We start from the raw sequence: 22,894 nt of genomic DNA on the forward strand, positions 1-22,894 counted from the left end.
TTGTTTGTCCATTGAACATAACTTTTTGCACTCAACATTTCACTTATTATAATATTTGCTATGTACCATAAGATTCCAGTAATTTGAGGAACTAGGTTTCAGTCACCTTGTCTCCCCGAACAAGATATGTAAATTAGGTGGATTAGCCATGGTCAGTATGAGGTTACAAGAAGAGGGTGGGGAGCTCTTCAGAGGGGTGATGCAGACTCAATGGGCTGAATGGCTTCTTTCTGCGGTGTAAGGATTCTGTGATTCTGTTACTGGATTTTAGGTTTCAAATTGGAAATGCACCTGAAAGTTATGAAACATTATTTGCTGGTTCTGACGAGTGGAGCATTAATATAACACATTCATTCTATAAACTTCAGCAATGCCTGTCTATTCCTTTTATGACAGCTGGAGATAGCAAGATGATAAAATGAGGATTTTTGAACAACTGTTAACTGAAGAATCTTAAGTCATTCATTCAGTTTTCTTTTGTTTCTGTGTTGAAATTAAGATGCAAAACTTAAAGAAAATAAATAAAACTTAAATGAGAAGAAGATGGCCTCATAAATTTCTTAAGGACTGCAACCAGTAAACATTGGGTGGAAATTAATACTGAGAGGGATGGGCATGTCTACTGTCTACAGAGTCGATAGCAAGCCTGCCGAGGCCATTCTGCACTGCCTCCAACCAGTGTATTGCTACTTCGACAGTGAGACTGGAATAAGGTAAAATAGAGGCCAGGTCTTCTGAGGCCAAATAGGAAAGCCTTGGCAATGGGAGAAAAGGTTTAATATTTAAAGGGGGGTGGGGTTGGGGGTGTTAGTATTCATGTAGCTGGGGCCTGTGCCTCCAGCAGGTTTTTCCATTGACTATAAGTGGCCCAAATAGAAGGGATTCTGCTGCTTGCCTTTCTGAAATCTGGCCTCAAGAAATGGCCATATGATTTGCCCTACCCACTTCTGTTTGAATACCACCGGTAACCTTTCTTGTAAGTGGACAACTAAAGGTAATAAACAGCTCCTGAATGGGAAAGCTGTTCATGTCGTGGTTTCTACTCACTCCTTCTCTTATGCTTTTACTTTTATTGCATCAGTATCACAGATAATGTTTTCATTTCATAACACAAACCCTGATTATAGCCCTACCTCAGGGAGACAATAAAATTCTATCCACTAATCGTATTGTTAATTGTGAATCTCAAACTTTGAATGCAGCAACAAAATGATCAACAGCATCTTGAGTTTATGCAGAAATAGAATGGTGTTTGGTGTACTCTACAGCAACCCAAACAATGAACATGTATTTATTGAAAATATTACATTAAACTTGTCACCTTGGAAGTGTGCTTAATAACATTTCAAATAGTTGCCTTATCATTATGAAACCACATATCTTTTTATTTACTTGTTATTTTATCAGTAATTACTATAAAGGACTAATAAACCATGAAGATTTTGCGATTTAGATAAATGTTACATTGGTAAATGATTTCACATATTATTTTTGGTTGATTAATCTATAATTCAAATCACACGTGAACACTTAGAAATGAAGAAGCCAAAAACACACAACTTGCTTTTGTTTTTATATAAGATATTAAATTTTGCAGATCCAAGCTCAATTGTTAACAGATTCAAGTTGAATTTATGAGCAGTATAGTTTACTCCTTATGGCATGAGAAGATTTTACTGCTCAAGACCATATCAGAGCTTGGAACTGATGCTGCATGCAACACAATGAGAAGGTGTCATTGTTGAAGGATAAAAGTTATTTCACATTTTCTTGCACTCATTGAAAACATAGACTGGTGTATAGGTATAGTTTCATATCCCCATGACACTGCCTGAAGAATATGCCTGTTTTCTCACATACTGATATGGTATGTCCTTTAATTTGCCTGTGGCAGTCGCCACTTGAACAATCAATGTGGTACCAAATTTCATGCATTTGTTTCTGTGATAGACAGCTAAAACTCAAAATTTTAATTGCAAAAGAAAGAGGAGTTACTTCTAATAATAACAGCAACAATTTGTATTTGCAATACCTTTATGTAGTAGAACATCCTAAGGCACTTCACTGAACATTTTGAAACAAAGTTTAAGGATATGTTGGAGTATATGATTAAATCTTTGGTCCAGTAGGTTAGTTTGAGGAGTACTGTTAATGAGCAAAGTTGGGAAAAAGTTGGCAAGGTCTAATACTGGAATCCCAGGCTTAGGATATTGGCAGCTGAAGGCAAGGCTCTCTAAAAGCTGAATAATGAAGTTTTGAGATGCTGAAGAGATCAGAATTGGAGGAACACCGAGTCCTTGAAGCGTTGTGAGGCTAGAGGAAGTTACAGAGATGTGGAAGGTTGAGTTCAAGGTAGGATATAGAAACCAACTATGAGAAATTTATAACTGAGTTATAACTGTGTTACTTAACTGGTAATGGAGGATGTTGAATGGAACTTTGAGAATTAGAACAAGGGCAGCAGCATCTTAGAATACCTCCGGTTTATAGAGTATAGGAAATAGTGGAAGGTCAGTAAAGAGTGTTTTGGAATAATCAGTTCCAGCAATGTCAAAGGTATGGATAAGGGTTTTGGCAGAAGATTGGCTGAGGCAAATTAGCACGATTGCTTTCTAATTGTTGAAGGTAAAATCTTAACCATCTCAATTTACTGCATGTTTCGAACTCAAGAATTTGCTAAAAGATATTGAAATTTATTCTCAATCCAGTAACACATCCTTTTAATGTCTCATCTGTTCCTTGTTTAGTTGTTGCACAAAATGATTCCTCTCAGGTCAAATTTGGTGTGAAGAAGGATCAAGACAGGCCTGCTATCTTAACTCTGCTATGATACTGACTCATTTTCCTGGGTTGAGTATGCAGTGTTCTCTCCCATCAGAATTCCTGTAAGCAAGAAGGAGTCTTGTAGTGCTAGAGGAAGCAAGTGTGTGCTACACTGAAATATTTGCTGTATTGTTAAATGTTTGAAGTGACAATTCATCTATTTACGACCTTGAACTAGATCAAACATTAGGAAAAGCAAGGTTTTGAGGTCAGACCAGCCCACTATTGGACACCATTCTTTTGTGGCAGTCTATCACATTACTTGGTTCTTCCTCTACCAATCATGTGACACTGGGATTGATGGTAATGATAGCAAAAGAGATGCAAATTGGACTGTATACAGCCACAAATTAACATCAAATTGCAAGGTCTAACATCAATTATTTGCAATTTCCCTTAGCTACCAGGCAAGGTTCTACATTTCTAGAACCACAATACATTTTTTCTTTTGGAGAATTGATCTGTCTGCAACCAGCTCTCACTGTTTGGATTGAAGACTAGCATGCTGCCTTATTTTTGATACTGATCATAGATAGCATTTTGTCGTAACCACAAAAGGGAACTCAGATTCTCAAGTTCAAGAAAAATGCTGAATCTCTGTTTTACTAGTCTGTACAAGTTGAAATAAAGATATCAAATCCTCATTAAGTGAAATAGTGCCTATGTTACTGTGAATTGACTTTAGGATGGGATTTTTCTTATTGAGAATGATTTCTTGAGTTATTAGTTGCTCACAGTGAAATAATATTGATTACTTGGCTTGCATTTTAGCATCAAGAAGGTAATACTTATCTGTATTTTGACTTGGATCTTCATTTTTTATACCCCTACTTATAGAAATAAATGGATTTCTTAATAACCACTTTGGCACGATGTTAACTTGATCTTTTAGAATTAAAGGGTCTCTGTATGTATGGTAAATGTTTATTTATATATGGTAAGAAAAGACATTTTATCAAAGCTTTTCATTTTTCATACGTCAGGACAATTCACAAGAATGCCAGTTTAAGAGGATAACAAAATTTATACTATATGAGAAGAGAATGCTGATTGGTTGCCAAATGGACTCTGCTGGCTAGAGGCATTACCATGGAGATTACACAGATTAATGCTGATTGATAGAGAACTGCCAGGCATTTTCAACTAATGGCTTTGTTGGTTCATTTCTCAGGGCAATACTCTGACTAATCAGAGTCAACATGTCTGGTTTTAAATTTAAAGTTAACCTGGTATTCTCTGTGAATCATCCTGGTAAGTGCAAGATGAAAGTCTCTGACAAAATCTTTCTGCAGGAATACTTAAACTCTGTGCCATCAAATACTTAAATTCTGTGTAGCTAAGTTACTAAATGCTTGTTTATATTTTTGGATCGAACAGCGGTTCATCATAGATTAATGATCTTAAGAAAATGTTTCACTCTAAACTGTAAAAGGCAATGCTGCAGTGTTCAAATGCACTGTGGTATGGATGAGTAGGATAAAGATTGCACTCAATGATTTCTTTTTATGACAAGTTCCTGACCTTCAACGTAATATTGAGTGGAGAGGATTTAAAAATGAGCTATTTTCTCCACTGGAGGGTGAGAAGTATAAGCAGGCAAATTCTTTGTCGACACCTTACACTTCCTTGCTACAGTGCAAGATAATGATGATAGGGTTCAAGGGCAAACTTTATTTCCAATTTTTGTGTTGAAGGATAGTCTGTGAGATGTGTGAGCAAATTGGTTAAAAGAAAAATACCTTTACAATTGAGCCAAGTGGGAATTATGAATACTACATATATTTGCCAGTGTGTTCATATAACTGTTAAGCTTTCAACTTGACCTCAAAGGTCATATTATCTTACAACAGAGAAGAACAAAATGCTGTTTCATGTTTTTTAAAATTTCTGCTCCCATTTTGCTTCATTCTTCTCAGAAACTTACATCCATTAAGCATATCTAATAGCAAGCCTAACTGTATAAACAGAAACTTTTTACTAAATGACATTCCCCCTCATCTTATTCTGATTCTTGAGCTGGGATTTTTTCATTAATTTCATTAACTAGTTTACATATCTGCTCCATGTGACTTTGTAAATACATTTCTCACAGTCCATTAGTATCTTTGTACACAAACTGTGCTGACATCTTTTCTAGCCTTTGCTGAAATCTAGATACGGTAATCGTTTGTAGCACTTTAATGAATTTTTTTTACCAGAGGAAATGGTCAACATTTTTTTTCCTGAGTTTTTTTGTTCTGGTCAAATCTTTAACTGGTGAACAATGTATTCTTTTGAAACCAAAATCCATTCCCACTTGTCTTATTGAGATTGAATTTTCAACAGTTTCAGGGTGTTTTCAAAAGGCATTAAAATTGTGGTTAAAAATGGATATCAGGAAAAAGTCAGTGTGGATTTAAGAGCAATTAGCATTTAATCTACTGGAATTATTCATGAAGATGAATGGATTAATAAACAAGATACATTCTAATTTTGAGATATAATGCGGCAAAGTTCTACTTGTGTGATTAATAAAGAAAAAGGGATTGAGAAAAAAACATGATTTGGGTTTTTTAAATGCTGAGATGAATAGATGGTGTAGAGATATGTGTTTTCCTGTTTGTGAATACAGAACTAGAGGACTTATGTATCAACTTACCTCTGGTAATACAAGATATTAAGGAACTCCATCTCAATAGAGTCTTAAGTTAACTCCATAAAAAAAGTAGTTAATATGATGTCTATCATTGGCATTAAAAATAAATTGGGTAAAATTCTTCTTTTAGAATGGTGCAAAGGGTCATGATGATGAGTATCAAAAGAGAAGGTTGTATGTTTTGTGGAACCATGTGGTTCGTGGATCAGACCAAGGATGACAACAGAACAAACATGAATAAATAGGATGTAAGTTTAGATATTATTGAATTCTTCTCAATATGATTCTTGAGGCAGAAGCGGGAGAATCTTGTTACATCACTTTTCAGGAGATAAACTGGTAAAATCAATGACAATGAATTATCTCTGGTTTGTAGAAGGAAAGTGCTTGATGGGCCAAAGGATGTATTTTCATTCCATGTGTTCTTATATTGCTAGCAATGGTGAAACTAATTTCACCATCCTATCTAGAATCAGTTACAAGTTGTCAGTCTAATAGTAGCAATCTAACTATATGTTGTATTTCTATTTTAAATTGACATTAAAATTCAACTTAAACTTTTAACTGATGGATTACAAAAAGAAATGATTTCACTTTGCAGAACAGAAAGTCCTTTATTCAAAGCTGCAAGACAAAATGATGTTGAAACCTTGAAGAATTTAATACAGGAAAAAAATGTAGATCCTTATGAGAGAGGTAAGTAAAATGTAGCAGCAGGTAGCAATATATTGCATAAAATACTGCATGCCTCAAAACTGGCAAACATTTTTCACTGTAACAAACTGCAAAATCTGAAAAGGGGCTAAAAGACAGCATTATTATGACTGATTTGGTATTCTATTCAGGGTTTATAACTACCCTGTGTGTAAAAAGCCTGATAACGATCTGGTATTCACCACAAAATACTTCTGCAAATTTTAATTTGTCTCCATGCTCCTTTCAGGTTACGATTGAGACAGAATGATGGAATCACTGCAAAATTGTAGGAAACACTCAAACATTTAAATGGGTCATGATTACAGTTTCCTGTATCTGTAAAGACACAGGAGAGAATGTCTATTATGCATTTCTATATGAGTGTGTATGTATTCATGGAGATAGAGAGAGGCCCCGGAAACAAATCATAGCCATTGATAAGGTGCAGTTTTAAAACTGATACATTGCAGGCAGAATAATTGACCCATACATCTGCTTACCTGCCCACGACAAATTTACACAGTAATGTAACAACATAAGAACAAATCACCAAGACTCAATATTCTAGACCCATTGCAGATCTTGAAATACTAATTTAGTATCACTTTACAATTTAGAATTAGAATTGTTTCCATTTTCTATTTTCCTCATTCATTCACAGATATGGTGGAACAAAGGAAAGGTGCAGGAATAGCAAAATGGAAAGATTGCAGTTTGTAGCAAAATTTCTGATGAAGAACTTGTGCTCAAAGTGTCGATTCTCCTGCTCCTCAGATGCTGCCTGAGCTGCTGTGCTTTTCCAGCACCACACTCTTGAGTCTGTAGTAAAAGTCTGGTTCTGGTTATGATCTCAGGCTTCACAATCCATAGTCACTGAGTGCAACCTTTCTCCATCTAGGAAGTATTTGCAGCCTTTTACCCAGAACCCTGGGAAAGACTATTGAATTAATTCATTTTTTAATATTCAAAATTTGGGGTGACTGGACAGTAGATATAGACTCATGCATACTTAATCAATAGAATGGACACCTAACAGGATGATATAAATTGGCTGTTCCAAAGATAGAATGAGACAGTGACAAACAATGACAGGTTTAATCAAGTTTCATTTGTGTTGGTAAGAGAATGCTGAATAATAGTAATGGTCATTTTGTTGACAAGACAAAATTATCTCTGGGATCATTGATTGGATATGAATATAACTCTTCTTTCAAATCGATAATTTTCTTTCCTCGTCGGTTCCACTTTTAATACATCTTGAAGCTATGTTGACCTACTTCTGATGGTTTTGAATTGCTCATCTCATTTAATTTTATCTGATTTGCTCTTAGTTGTTCTTGTGATGTTAGTTGCATTGACGTAAGGAAGGGGAGAGTGTAGCTTGTACATAACACATAGTCCCAAAGTTTGGAATGTTATTAGTCAGAATACATCATGGATACATTAATCAGAAAACTATCTGCAACTTTATTCGAATAAAACTATCAAGAATTTTTAAAAAGTGGCAGTAAGTCTATTTTTGTTGAAATTGATTTGCACTAAGGTGCAAGTTTGTTTTCAGGAATGTGTACTACAGTTATGACAAACAAGTTTTCAGGCATTCTACTTAAGAATTCCATAGAATAACTTGCAAAAACTGAGTGCAGGAAGTAGCAATTTTTTTAAATGACTCAACTGGAAAAATTTAATTGCAGAAAGCTAATAGATGCATTAGTTTGATTCAAAGTATTGAATGAAGGGGAAATGCTTCCTGTTTTCGAAGAAGATTGAAGAAATTCTAATTTGCCTATTGATGTTTGTAGATTTGCAAATCCGTAGAAATATTTTATTCTCATTTATATTGTCAAAAATTAGTCTGATAAACTGGTTAGACTATTGTGGGAAGAAGCGAAAGGTCTTTTATGGTGTGTAAATTGTAATTTAACTGAGGAACGTTTTAATACAATTCTATTTATTGCATTGTAAATGTACTCAACCACATGATCAGATTTCTTGTGACTGAATTGTTCTTGGCCTGTGAGATAGAAAACTCGCAAAAAATCCTAAACTCAAGCCTAACTTTACATTTCGGAGACAAATAAAGCATTTAAGATAAGAGGAACTATTAAACACAATTTGTAGCCACCCAGATGGAAAATCAAATACAGAGCAAATCTCAGCAGTCAACAAGTATTCCAGCTAAAATTTAACAACAACAACAAGTGGAGGAAGAAACTTTCAAATGCTCGTAACAAGTGCGAATTTTTGCTAGACGCGTGTATGTTCAAGGAAGAAATGTTTCCACGCAATGCACAAAAAATCACAAATTGTACAAGGAAACCAATGTCATTACGTATCACAGAGTAACATAAAACAGAAGCCTCTGGACAATTTGATTACTCCATAATAAGACCTCCATTGGTTTTGAAAAGGAGTGGACATGATGGTCAGTCCTGAGAGAAACTGGTAGTTGCTTTGTCACAATAAGGGTTGACCGAAGTCTTGAATGTTTAATCATTCCCTGATATTCTACAGTAAACATTGTTGAAAAAATACTTCAGTGAAAGGTAGGTGTAGTAGAGGAAAAAGAATCATAATTTGAAAATTGCCAAAAGAAACTAGTGTACTATATGTTCCCTTGAAATGATGAAAAAATAATAAGAAGAGAAACTCTTCATCGTCATCGGAGCAACTTTTCCAGAAAACCACATCAAAGGGAAGCCTAATACAAATCTTTGTTTCCATTGCTGTTCTCTTGCCTATCTGTATTTCAGTCATGCTGAGCAAGAAAGAATTACCAAGGTAGAATTGAAAGGTGTGATTTCTCAGGTGGAACCATCCATTGACTTATATGTTACTTGAGTTTCTTATTACTTCTTAATCTGAGAAATTTGAATGAGCTAAATGCACCAGCATCAACAAGCCAGACATCATGACAATTAGGAGAAGCTGAAATGGTTGGAAATAGGATGCTAGTACAGAAATTTGGCAAGTACAAGTTTCAAGGCTGACAACTATACCAATGATATTCATCATGTTGGATGGTTCAGCTTAAGGGCACTACTGTTCAAGATTTCCAAAACATTATCTTATTTTCAGCTTTTGATGTTAGAAATGTTGGAAGGCATCCTATCAAAAGTGAAATCTTGCAATATGAGGAGATCCAATCAGAATATAATGAACCTTTAAAAGTGGACCTTTAATGTTTCCGACAATTGAAGGTCGTGAAAGATGACCATAAATTCTTAGAAGTAGGGGTTGATTTGTCAATGCAAGGTTTTTGAGAAGCAAGACCCCTAACAGTTATTGTTGTGATAAGTAGGGCAGGAAAGTTTATACCATATCTGACAGCAGACAAAACTACTTGGTGATCCTGCATTTAAAAAAAATGAGATTTGAATGAGTACTGAACAGCAGATATTTTACAACTTAAAAAGTAAAATAGTGGCTACAAAAATTTCAGGATAAACATTGAAGCTAGAGGATTGTGGTCCAGTGTAGAAATATACCATAACAGCGTTAAAAAGATTCATTATAATTAGGAAGTTTTATCAGTTTAGTGTTCTAAAAATGAATGGCTAGTGCTAATTTGGAGATTTTGTCTATTTTTATGAAATTCATATGTCTAACTTGGACCAAGTAAAAACTATTATTGTAGTGGCTTTATATTTGGGCACAACCAAGGCCTTTCAGAGTGCATAGAAAGATATCAATGTGAAAGATGTTTATTTTATTCCATTTATTTAAACCTTATCTTTATCAATGCAAAATAACAAGTCAGTTGAATCCAGAGACTGCCATATTTGTGTTATGGTCTAGTTAGTTGCCAGAATAATTTTTCTAAATGTAGGAAAAGTTTGAGACTTAGGTTACCTACAACGAAAATAAAGCTAAAATATCCCACAGTTTTAAATAAACCACAATAAACTTGAATACACAAAGTTAAAACACTGAAATAATCTTATATATACATACAATTTATACTCTATAGCAACCAAAATTAACATGAAGTAAATATATGCGACAAACAGATGGTGGATCAACAACTGAGAGAGCAAATCAAAAAGCGAATGTGATTAAGTCTGATCCCATGAATTTCTCAGCAGCCCCCAAGCTGTTAGTGGGGCATCAAACCTCACAAAAACTTTCAATCTGCACTTTCAAAGTCTGAGGTTTGGAACGCATCAGCCTCAATGGCTGCTCCTGACCTTGTTGTTCACCCTCATCACCTGCGACTGTGTTCCCCTGGATTCTGGATATTACACTCGAGCAATTAATCCCAAGAAAATTTCTTACTTTTTTTGTTTGTAGACAGCTAACTTCACTAAGCTAACATTGCTCTTGGTTTTCTCCCAGCTCCAACCTTCCTCAGATGCACTTAGCAAATGCTATATGTGGGATTTCTTCTTCACCACACTCAACTGTGCTGTATTACTGATAGTTCACAGACATCTTCTGAGCTCTTAGAACTTTGTTTTGAGCCCTAACCCCCAATATCTAGATGCACATATTGACTCCCAAGTCAAGATTAGAGTGGTGCTGGAAAAGCACAGCATGTCACGCAGCATCCAAGAAACAGGAAAATCGACGTTTTGGGCAAAAACGCTTCATCAGGAATGAGGATTCTAGGTCTTGAATGATTGGAACTTGCAACAGCAGCATTTGATTTAAGATAGAAACACTTCTCCATGGCTGACTAACAAGCAGCCCACATAGCCTTAAAATAGCTGATTAGAACTGAGTAGACTCAGTAACCCTTAAACTACAGTTGACTGGCCCTTGAAACAAAAACAGAAATTGCTGGAGAAACGCAGCATGTCTGGCACCATCTGTGGCGAGAGAAATAGAATTGAGTCCAGAACTGCTTCTGCAAAACATTTGACCCTTTATTAGATAGGGGTGGCCTATTGCAAATTTCCTACAAGCCCTTATCCCTAGATGGGTTTGAATGCAGCAACCATTGCAATACCATGTTCCTTGAATGGTCCAGCTTACCTCCTCTCCATAGCTGTCAGCCAAGAACACATCCTGCAAAAATAGATACATTAAAAAAAAGTCACACCTATTTCATTGAAAGAAAGAAGGCTTCACCACAGTGATGGTTCTTTTTTATAATAACTTGGTTATATTTTCAAAGCTATCATCACAAGTTTCTAACAACCTGCGTATTACAAATGGTAACGAGAACCCTTCATTTATACATTTGCGTACATTCTTCAATAAAGCTGATAAAGCTCACTCAAAAACAAAATTGAGTATACATAACAAGTAGGATCCACAGGATTTAAACATTATAGCATTTACATAATTCAGGACATATTCTTTTTCATTATGCAAAGAATATTTCAGTAAAGTCCACAACCCAATTGGCATTCATCTTTATAGCTTTAGGCACAATTCCATCTTTTAGTTCATTTTCTGAACCTTAGCATGGTATATTCAAATTTAGAGACAATAAGCAAAATAATTTCCCTGTGTACTAACAATTCATCTAACTTCAGGTCAAAATTACTTTGGTTTCTTAAGCATGTTAATGGAATACTTTTGAAACAGAGGCATGCGTACTTCTGCTGGATTTGACCTTCTTGAGATCTTTTACTTTCTCCTAGTCCCATTCCAAATATGCTTTATTTAATTTTTTGTGTGATGTCATAGCTTCCTTGGAACTTTTATTTTCATTTCCAACATATTTAGACTCCAATGCAATTCACAAATTACATCCTTTTGATCATCTTTTTTTTCTTACTATTCTCCTCTGCTGATGAAAACATGTTTGCTACAGACACCCTGCATATTTGATTGATAATCCGCTTGTGTCACTACACTGTATTGATTCACAACAGATGAAGATGTACCAAGAAAGTTCTGCTTTATTTGCTTATCATCTAGTTTATCTGAGGAATACATGGCAGCCTTCTCCACACTTGCATTTTCTTCCCACTGAAGCTCGAAAGGTGGCACTCACAATTTCACCATTTAATTTAAACGTGTGCTGTTGTCTCTCTTATTTTCTGTTTCATGTTCACATTTGTAGTTTTTTTCATTCAGCTTGGCAATTGCTCTGGTCAGTTCAGTTGCCTTTGTTTTAAAGTCATCTAAGGAACTCTTATGTAAGCTTGAAAGCTTCACTTGGGCATTACATTCACTTTGGAACTTTTCTTCCATACTTACTGATTGTTCTTTAAGATTTTCCTTTGCTCGTTTTGAAGTTTGAACCTATTCTTTCTTGTTATTTTCACAGTATTGAAGTTTACAGTTTTCATTGTCTTTTTCATGATGAAGTTCTACTGGTTCATCAGTCTTATATTTTAATTCGATGTTCGACCAACTGTTCTGAGCACTCAGTGATTCCTTTTTCTGTCCAAGGTGTTTTCATGATACTTCTTAAAGACTATTGATAATTGGAAGTTCATCAAGGTTTAATTGAAGATCTATCTTTGTTGAATTTGCTTCTACAAGTTTATCATTCAGATGCATCAAGTCTTCATTCAAATGTTTTACTTCTTGTGACCAATGCTCAAGTGTTGTCACTTGTTCATACTTTTCATTAGCAAAGTATTCTTAATTCTCGTCTACATTGATCAGTTTTCCCCTCAATTGCTCATCATTGGCAATAATTAAACTTTTCATGTTTGGCCATAACAGCTTATAGTAGTTTACCTAGATCAGCAAGATAAAAGTTGCATCATAGTTATTGCCAAATGCTGGCCAGACCATTACCCCAAATAAAACAACCCCTTCAAGAGGTAAATGAGGAACAATTCCTGTTGTAATACCTTCCCTTGCTAAATTACTTCATACTTTAATTCTGTACAAGGGACAGGTCCATAAATTCCATGAATATACCCATTACATTAAGTCCTCATTTAAAGTCTCCCCACTGTATATCGTTTGGCTTTAACCATCATTGGCACAATAGTGCCATTGTATCTACTTAACATTGTCTGTTTTAACTGTAGCATTCTTTACAGTGGAGTTCTCCTTCTGTGGATTTCAGTCTCATGTGATTCTTAATAGCAATTTTACCCTGGCTCTCAATCCTTCCAAACTCACTAGCAGCTCCATTCCCTCTTCGGCTGCTGGCTACATTTCTAAACTCAGACTGAAGTCCTGTGCTCCATTTAATGACAAGTATTGGTCAGTGCAGGTCATCCCAGCATTTCACCTAATACCTGCACCAATCAACTCCTGCTATAGGGTGGTGTCTTGCCAATCTAAAAGTCCAGTACTATATAGTGAGTTATTTTCTCTTCCATTGTATACCTATTCCTTTAAGCTGTATTGATGTATTTATTTGACAAGTTACTTTACCTATTAATGCACAGTGCTACACATGTATGGTAGTGTTTCACCTTGTGCATTGCTTTCTCTAAATGAGAAATGTCTGAAGGAACCTAATACTGATGTTAACATTGATTCCAATCGGATCCTATGATTCACTTAAAGTTGTTTCATTTACATTTGGGATTCTCAGGAGTGTTACCATAACTTTAAATAAGGGCTTACTGTAATACTTTTTTTCTACCTAATAAACCATCTGAGTTATCCTGGTATATCTAAAAATAATAACTTGTTTTATTGTACAAGTAAGAGAATACTTCTCTTTTAGAGATAAAACATCAATAAGCTCCAGTAACATTAATCATTTTGATAATATTCATGGAAGAATACACTTGACTGTCCAGAGCTGAATTCCCAGTTTTAGTCATTTCTGATGGAGTTGCTTGTACCATTATCACTGTTCTACCATTACACTTCTAACAATCAGTGTAAATGTATCCTATTCTGTTACAGTGGAAGCACTGACTTTTGGGGATCACTCCCACTTTCAGAACCTTCCATTCTGGTCAGGGGCAGGGAACATTTTGTATTTCCAGCTTGCTCCTCTTGTCCCTGGCTTGTTGCCTTCCTTTCACCCATTCATCTTTTATCCTTCTCTGGTTGATGAGTGTGTTGGAAAAATGGTTTATTTTCGGGTACGGACTTCTGCTTGAGCTCATAATCACCAACTATCTTAGCTTCTGTATCTAGCTTTTGAAATCCTTTGCTTCTCTTCGTGCCCTTATAGAGGTAGGGAATGAATTTGAAGACACTCTCCAAAGAGAAATACCTGCATGAAGCTTTTGTATGTGGTGTCTACTTTATGTTCCCACATCGCACAGTCAGAGGTAAATTGTCTTATCCTTTCAAAGTCTGTATATACGGCTTCTGGAGAATTTGAAATTTATCCCTATATGCTTCAGTTACCAAAATGCAAGCACTGAGGATAATCTTTTATGCCATTTGCATAATCTGGATTTCTCCTGAGAAAGCATAGTGTACAAACTTCATGAGTTTTACCTGCTTGTCTGCTTCACATTAACAGAATTCAGCTTTCTGTGAACAATTTACATTCTTTTGCAGTTCTTCTTTTCAAATGTAATTGCCTCTGCATTGTCATCTTCACATTTTGAAACTACATGGGGAAATTCAGACAGCTCCATTTTTGGCCCCGAGGTGGATGCAGATGCTTCTTACAATCTTCACTGAGTTCATGGGGATGTTCCACTCTTATTTCAAGCATTTCAAATTGTAATTCTCGTAATCTCTCTTCTCTCTTACTTATTATTTCTTCCTATTTTCCTTTTTTGTTCCACTCTCCCATACTTCTCTTTTCTGACTCTTCTTTTACTCTTTGAAAACCTTTATCTGTTGAAGTGAAACTGAAAGGGTTGTAGCTGAAGCTTGAAGATTGTTTAGATATCATCTAAACAGTAGTGGCCCTGGGAGTTGAACGATGATGCCAAACTTGAAGATGTATTCATATCACTGCTTATCTAATGGATCACTATGGGGATAAGCTGCTATCAGCAGCACGAGAACCAGCAAGCAATCATTTCTGTTCACCTTCACGTTCCCTAGAAGCAGATAGTCATAGGATCTCACATATCTATACTTGGGAATCATGATAATTCACTTGTTAGTTACGTCTGAATATGAATAAAAGAACCTGCAATATTTTTGAGATGTTGATGTTATTATGCAACAGGAAGAGGTCATATGAAAGGTATAAACTTTGCCTGAACTGAAGCAGTAGCAACAGTTTTTAGAAATGAAACATTGGGGAGCATTTTGAAAGGGAATATGGAAAATGTTTAGATTTGAGAGTAAGGCCAAATCTTCTTCTGAGACAGGAAAAAAAACCAATGTGTACGTTTACAGGTTTAAAAACACGCATCAACATGTATGTGGCTTCACATGCATTTTTTGCTTTTTCTCACTGGTGTTGGCTTTGCAGTCCATTTTGCAAGATCTGCTGGAACGATTGAGGATTGCAGACATGGAGACAAGACCGTTAAAAGACTTGTTCTCTAGCAAGGTATCCCTATACCACCTTCTTCATATTCTTCAAACTTACCTACATCTCATGCCTCCTGAGATCATCCATGTCACCCTTTCTGACTATCGTTCCCCCATATACCCTCCATAGCCACTCACCCAATATTGCACTATATAAACATTACATGCAATATCAATGAAAAATGCTACAAATTCCTTAGAGGAAAATAAACCTCATTTCATCTATGGAAGACTCCATACCACTGATGCTGAGAGAAAGAGAAATTATTCTTCCATGTGAAAAACCTAATACTTGAAATGCTATTAGGTTGGAACAAACCAAATCAATAACAAAGGGACACTCTGTTATCACAATATCTTGAAATGGTCATTTATTCTCAAAGGAATGAGATAACTACTTTGCTGAAAGCTAAATAGACCCTTGACACTCAGCCAAGCATTAGTAATGGCCACAGCTGTCCAAATGATGGACTTATTTTCAGCGAGACAAGGTCATGGAGTACTAATTTGAATTTAAAGCAGAATATCTATCAATCACCTGTTTAAGGAAAACTGAGCCTGTTTTGATGGTGCATGTTTTAAGTGTCAAAGCCATTTTTTAAAAAATCAACCAGAGATGTTTACATCACAGCAGAAAAGAGGATAGCAAAGGTTGACAGGCCACGTTGTAACATTTTTCATTGCATTGTAATGCACAGAAAACATACACAAGGCTGATCAATGTAATGAGCAACTTATCTTTAAAGGCCAAATTTCTATGATGAACCATTATAATAAAAACTCATTTACATTACGATACATCACTTAACAATGACATTTGAAATATGCAAACATTTGGATGTCAGAATATTCAAGACTCCTCAGTAGACTTTACGTTTACTTTATGTAAATCTGGCAAGTTTTTAATAGCCTTTCAAAATCCCATGCCATCAGGTGAAAAGCATATTTGGGAGGAAATATTTTAAATGGGTGACACAACCTCACTGAAGGGGCCTCTTCACTGAAGGAGTTTCTGCAAAAGAGACCAGAGAAAAATGGTGTCAGGCTAGGAATATGGAGGAAGGACTGATTTCCTCCAAAACATATAGCCAAATGTAGCCATTTATACACTGAAATGCAGTTTCATGCCCTGATTAAAAGTTGGCCCCAAGAAGGAAAGAAAAAAAGTTAGTGAATTAAGAGGAGAAGATTTAGTTGGAGTCCTATTCAAGCAAAAAGAAAAAAAAGAAATGGTTTACAAAGAATTAAACAGTAACAATATTGGAATTGAAGAAGCATATAATGTGAGAAAAATGTGAATATGAGTACTGTTGCATAGTTATGTAATAATTGTGTGATAAGAGGCTTCAAAACAAATTTGTAGCACTAGAATCAATCATAATAATGGAAGAAAAAATCTAATAGCTGTAGTATTCATAATATTTTCCAGAGAGATAGAACAGAAGAACATAATAACTAGGAGCAGGAGTAGGGCATCTGGCCCTTTGAGCCTACTCCACCATTCAAGAAGATTCATGGCCTCAGTTCCATTTGCCCTCTCTCTTACTGTATCCCTTAATCCCTTCATTGTTTAAAAGAATATCTGTCTTAGCTTTAAAATCTTTACTGAAGTAGCACGTCAACTACTTCACTGGGCAGGAAATTCCACAGATTCACAATTCTCTGGATGAAGAAGTTCCTCCTCAATTCAGACCTTAGACTGCTTCCCCTAATTTTGAGGCTATACCCTCTTGTTCTAATTTCATCTGCAAGTGGAAACATCCTCTCTACATTTATCTATTCCCTTCAAAATTGTATATGTTTCTACAAGATCTCCCTCATTCTAAATTCCAATGAGTATAATCATAGCCTACTCAGGAAGGGCAATGGTGGATTTGATACTCTTAAGTTGCTATGATCTGATCCATTAGTATGATGTGACAGCTATTGGAGAAATATGGTTTCAGATTACCACTGAAATATTGAAAGTTTTATGACATTTAGGAAGAACAGAAAGCTAAGAAAAGATGGAGGATTGCTGTTAATTAAATAAATAAGCACAAGAGAGAGGGATGACCCAAATCTGGGAAACCAAAATGTTGAAGGACTTTGTGTCAAGATGAGAAATTATAAAAGCAAGAAATCTCCTGCATGAGTGATTTTTAAACTCCTAACAGTAATCACATGGTAGGATGGAGCATAAAAGAAGAATTGATAGGGGTGAGTCAGAAAGATGCACAAATATATTTCATTTTATTCTTTCAGAAGATTAGAAAGTCAGATGGGTAAAAATAGTCTAGATAAGGAGCTCATAGAATATTTCTGGATAGTCTAATAATCATTTAAGTATGAATAATAATATTAATAGTAAAAGATTAGTGAATGATATTGTGTGACCCATCAAGAACAAGCAGGAACAAAAACAAATTGCTGGAAAAGCTCAGCATGTCTTGCAGCATCTGTGGAGAGAAATCAGAGTTAACATTTCTGGTCGAGTGACCCTTCCTCAGAAACAAGCAGGATAAGCTGCTCTTTGAAGCAAAGGGTATGGTAGCATTACTAAATGTGAGTGCTTTGCTTCTGGATTTACCAAATTAAAAATGACCATAGTGGCTGAGTTGAAAATGTAGGTGTTGAGCACTCCGTGTTGAGAAGCTAGCAGGTCTGCATGAGATGCATCCTAGATTGTTGAGATAGGTAGTGCTGGGGCATGTTGTATATTTGGACTTGCCAAAAGCATTTGTCACAGTGCCACACAGCAGGCTGATTCGCAAATTAGAAATGATTGAGATTGATGGATCCTTGACAGCATGAATTAGAAGTTGGCTAAAAAAACCCAGGAAGCAGAGTTGGACATTTCTGAGATTGGAGACTAGTTGAATGTAATGTTCCCAAGGGATCTGAGTTGAGACCCTTGCTTTCACTCATTTATATAAATGCTTTAGAAATGGATGTTGAGGGGAATCTCTAAATCTCAGATAATACTTGGCTATGGAGAATAGTGAATTGTGTGAATGGTCCTGAGGACTTCAAAGGGAGATTGACAAGTTGGCCAAATGGGCAGATGCCTGGCAGCTGAATTCCAATGCAGTGCAATGTAATTCATTTTTGTCGAAGAAATATGGAGAGATAATATGGACTCTATGGTACAAAGTTGAGGGGCGTACCGGAGCAGAGGGACCTCGGTTCACGTGCATGATTCTCTAAGTGATCAGGCAAGTTGAAAAGATTGTAAGACCTGAAAAGATCAAAAGACTTACAGGATCCTTGGGTTTAAAAGTAGAGGCATAGAGTATAAAAGCAAGCAAGTGATGCACACCTCTACAAATCATTGGTCAGACCACATTTGGAGTATTGTGTTCAATTTTTGGCACTTTGTTCAAGAAAGGATATTAAAGCCCTAGAGAGAGGGCAAAGGAGATTTACTGGAATGAGAGATTTTAGATACAAGTAAAGATTAGAGAAATTTGGCTTATTATCATTGGTGCAGAGAAGATTAAAAGGTGACCTTATTAAGGTGTTTAAAATTATGAATAATTTTAACAAGATAAATAAGGGTATTCTACTTCCACTGGCTATGTCAGTAACGAGGGGTCACAATTACAAGATTTCCAGCAACTGAGCTAGGAATGAGATGAGGAGGAACTTCTTTACTCAAAGTATATTTAGAATTTGGAATCTACTGCCAGGGAAAGTAGTGGAGGCAATTCCAAATGAAGTTTCAAAAGAGACCTGAATATATATTTGAAAGTGAGATAGGGCTAGAGAATGGGACTAGATAGGTAGCTTTCTCGGGAGCCGGTATAGACATGATGGGTCAAAAGTCCCCCTTCTGTCTTTTAAAATTCTAGTGTTCTATGATTCATTGTAGAGTTTCTAGAATAGCATGTTTTAGAGTATAAGAGAAAGCTAGCTGGAAATATAAAAGCAAATAGTAAGAGTTTCTATAGATCTTAATTAAGAACAAGTGTTAACAATGTGAGTGTTGATCAACATAAAGTAAGTCTGGGGAATTAATATTGGAAAGTAAGGAGATAGCAGATGAATTGAAGAGATATTCTGCAATGGTCTGCACGATGAAGTTATCACTATAGATGATTTGAGTAAATCCCAGAAATTTCTGTAAATCAGCTGGGACTCTAGAAAATTACAATTATGAAGTACTGAGCAAATTGTTGGAGGTATAGAATGATAAGGCCCTGGCCTTGGTGGACTTTATCTGAAGATCTTAATCAACATAGCTAGTAGCTTATGAAGAGCTTTCTATTTTCTGATGTTCCATAGATTCCATAGGAAGGTTGCATTGGACTGGATAATCACAGGTGCAATTCCTTTATTCAAAAATTATGAGAGTAAAAAGCAGGTAGTAACAGGATAGTTAGCTTAATATCTACCATAATGAAGATGTTAGAAGCTATTCATAATATGTTAAAGCAGGACACTTCAAAAAAATACTTCAAGGTCATCAGGCATGTTGTTCAGCAGAAGGGAAATCCTATTTCACCAACTTATTGGAGGTCTTTGTAGAAGTAATACACTGTGAATGAAGGGAAACTGCTGGATGTTCTGTACTTAGATTTCCAGAAGGCATTTGATAAAGTGCCACATCAAGAAAAGTAAAAGCCCCAAATGTATGGGGGTAATCTATTGACAAGGATCGAAAAGTGGGTAGTTAAAGGAAACAGAATAGGCATACATAGGCCATTTTCTAGTTGGCAAGATCTAATGAGTGGTGTGTCATGGGTCAGTGCTGGGGCTTCAATGATTTACAATTTATATAGACTCAGAGTCATAGAGATGTACAGCATGGAAACAGACTCTTCGGTCCAACCCGTCCATGCCGCCCAGATATCCCAACCCAATCTAGTCCCACCTGCCAGCACCCAGCCCATATCCCAAACCCTTCCTATTCAAATACCCATCCAAATGCCTCTTAAATGTTGCAATTGTACCAGCCTCCACCACATCCTCTGGCAGCTCATTCCATACAAGTATCACACTCTGCATGAAAAGGTTGCTCCTTAGGTTTCTTTTATATCTTTCCCCTCTCATCCTAAACCTATCCCCTCTAGTTCTGGACTCCCCGACCCCAGGGAAAAGACTTTGTCTATTTATCCTATCAATGCCCCTCATAATTTTGTAAACCTCTATAAGGTCACCCCTCAGCCTTCGATGCTCCAGGGAAAACAGCCCCAGCCTGTTCAGCCTTTCCCTGTAGCTCAGATCCTCCAAACCTGGCAACATCCTGTAAATCTTTTCTGAAACCTTTCAAGTTTCACAACATCTTTCCGATAGGAAGGAGACCAGAATTGCACACAATATTCCAACAGTGGCCTAACCAATGTCCTGTACAGCCGCAACATGACCTCCCAACTCCCATACTCAATACTCTGACCAATAAAAGAAAGCATACCAAACGCCTTCTTCACTATCCTATCTACCTGTGACTCCACTTTCAAAGAGCTATGAACGTGCACTCCAAGGTCTCTTTGTTCAGCAACACTCCCTAGGACCTTACCATTAAGTACATAAGTCCTGCTAAGATTTGCTTTCCCAAAATGCAGCACCTTGCATTTATCTGAATTAAACTTCATCTGCCACTTCTCAGCCCATTGGTCCATCTGTTCCAGATCCTGTTGTAATCTGAGGTAACCCTCTTCGCTGTCCACTATACCTCCAATTTTAGTGTCATCTGCAAACTTATTAACTGTACCTCTTATGCTTGCATCTAAATCATTTATGTAAATGACAAAAAGTAAGAAACCAAAGTGATAGTTGCAAAATGTGCTGCTGACAAAAGGATGAATAGGAAAATAATGTATGTATTTGATATAAGGAAGCTGCCAGTGAATACAGATAAGTTATTTGGAAAGCTAATAGAATGTTATTGTTTATTGCAAGGGGGTTCAAATACAAAAGCAAGGAGATTATGCTTCAGTCACTCAGGATGTCAATGAAACCACATCTGGAGTGCTGTTACAGTGTTCATCTATTTTTTGAGTGAGGATGTCACTGGATTGGATGCAATTCAGAGAACATATACTAGACCAATACTGTGAAAGGGTGTGCTATTGTAAGGAAGGTTGGATGTACTAGGCTTGCATCCACAGGAGTTCAGAACAACAAAAGCAACTTAATTGAAGCAAATAGGATCCTGAGGAGTGTTGACAAGTTGGATGTGGATAGGAGTGTGGAATTCTCTGCCACAGAAAATTATTGAAGAAGGGATTAGATGTAGCTCGTCATGCTAGAGGGATCAAAGAGTATGAGGAGAAAGTGGGAATAAGGCACTGAGTTGGATGATCAGCCATGATCATATTGAATAGTGGAGTAGGTTCAAAGGGCTGACTGGCCTATTCCTGCTCCTGCATCCTATGTTTCTGGGATGTTTCCACACAAAGGTCACAGTTTAAAAAAATAAAGAGTCACCTGTTTAAGATAGCTGAGAAGTGTTTCTCATTGAGTACTGAGAAACTTTGGAACTATGTTCCTCAGAAGATATGGAAGCAGATTCTTTGAATATTTTTAAGGCAGAGCTGGGTAGATTCCTGACAGGCAATGAGATAAAAGTTCATCAGTGATTGGTGGAAGTGTGGAGCAATCAGGTCAGCCATGATCTTATTGAAGGGAGGAGCTGGCTCAAGTGGGCTGCTATTGCTCAGAATTCGGATGTTTATTCATTGTCCATGTGGATGAAGATGAGAAATTAAAAGGGAAAATCTGCAATTTTTGCTATGCTGGCAAGTACACTTCACTAGATTGTTTAATTTCCACTGAAGGATGAATTTGCAGGCAAGTGACATGTATATTATTGCCCTGTATTTCTTACATGTGAACTTAACTAGCCAAAAAAGAAGGAATAGCTACAGTGAGGAAAGTTTTTATTGTAAATGCACCCATGACTTCTTCACAGATCAGTATAACTCTAGTCCAACAAGCAATGTAATTAATTTCCTGAAATATAGTATTGAAAAAAAATGAGAAAGGAAGGGCAAGGATTAAAGAGGCTTGATGCAAGGCTAGAAAAGGCTGATGAAGATTGAAAGGAAACATTGTTGAAATGGAGAAGTATATGGTCCTGTGACAGAAACAAACAAATCTCCCAATTTAACTTAAGAAAAACCTTAGCAAACTGACAAATAAGCAGCAAATATTTTTTAAAATATGAGACAGAGTATAATATGTCTCTAGAAGGCGAAAGGAGATTGCATCAAGATTTAGAATTCCATGGATGAATTGATTAAAATTAAACAGAATTTAAAATATCAAATAATTTTTGGAATATATCAAACATGGGGAAGGAAAGAAGAAAGTTGGAAAGTTTGAAAGAAAATAGGAGAAAGACAAACTGATAAAGCAGATGATCTAAAGACAATAGAACTCTTATAAGCAGATAAAATGTAAAGAGTTGGAAGAGGGTAGGACAAAGTGAAAGTCTATTTG

The 22,894-nt window shown here is 36.2% G+C and overlaps 1 protein-coding gene across 2 annotated transcripts in view; it reads left to right on the forward strand.

The window, feature by feature from the left end:
- The window catches only part of LOC132821895 (transient receptor potential cation channel subfamily V member 6-like), a 124,030-nt gene that overhangs the window by 39,755 nt on the left and 61,381 nt on the right, over positions 1 to 22,894 (forward strand). The window contains exon 2 of one of the 2 annotated variants that reach the window (XM_060834822.1): positions 6,060 to 6,154. The exons of the other annotated variant lie outside the window; for it this stretch is intronic. Coding sequence (XP_060690805.1) covers positions 6,060 to 6,154 — 95 coding nt within the window. The remainder of the gene's footprint in view (positions 1 to 6,059; positions 6,155 to 22,894) is intronic. 2 annotated transcript variants of the gene reach the window in all.

The sequence above is a fragment of the Hemiscyllium ocellatum genome, chromosome 13 (assembly GCF_020745735.1).
Source record: "Hemiscyllium ocellatum isolate sHemOce1 chromosome 13, sHemOce1.pat.X.cur, whole genome shotgun sequence".
Lineage (NCBI taxonomy): Eukaryota > Metazoa > Chordata > Chondrichthyes > Orectolobiformes > Hemiscylliidae > Hemiscyllium > Hemiscyllium ocellatum.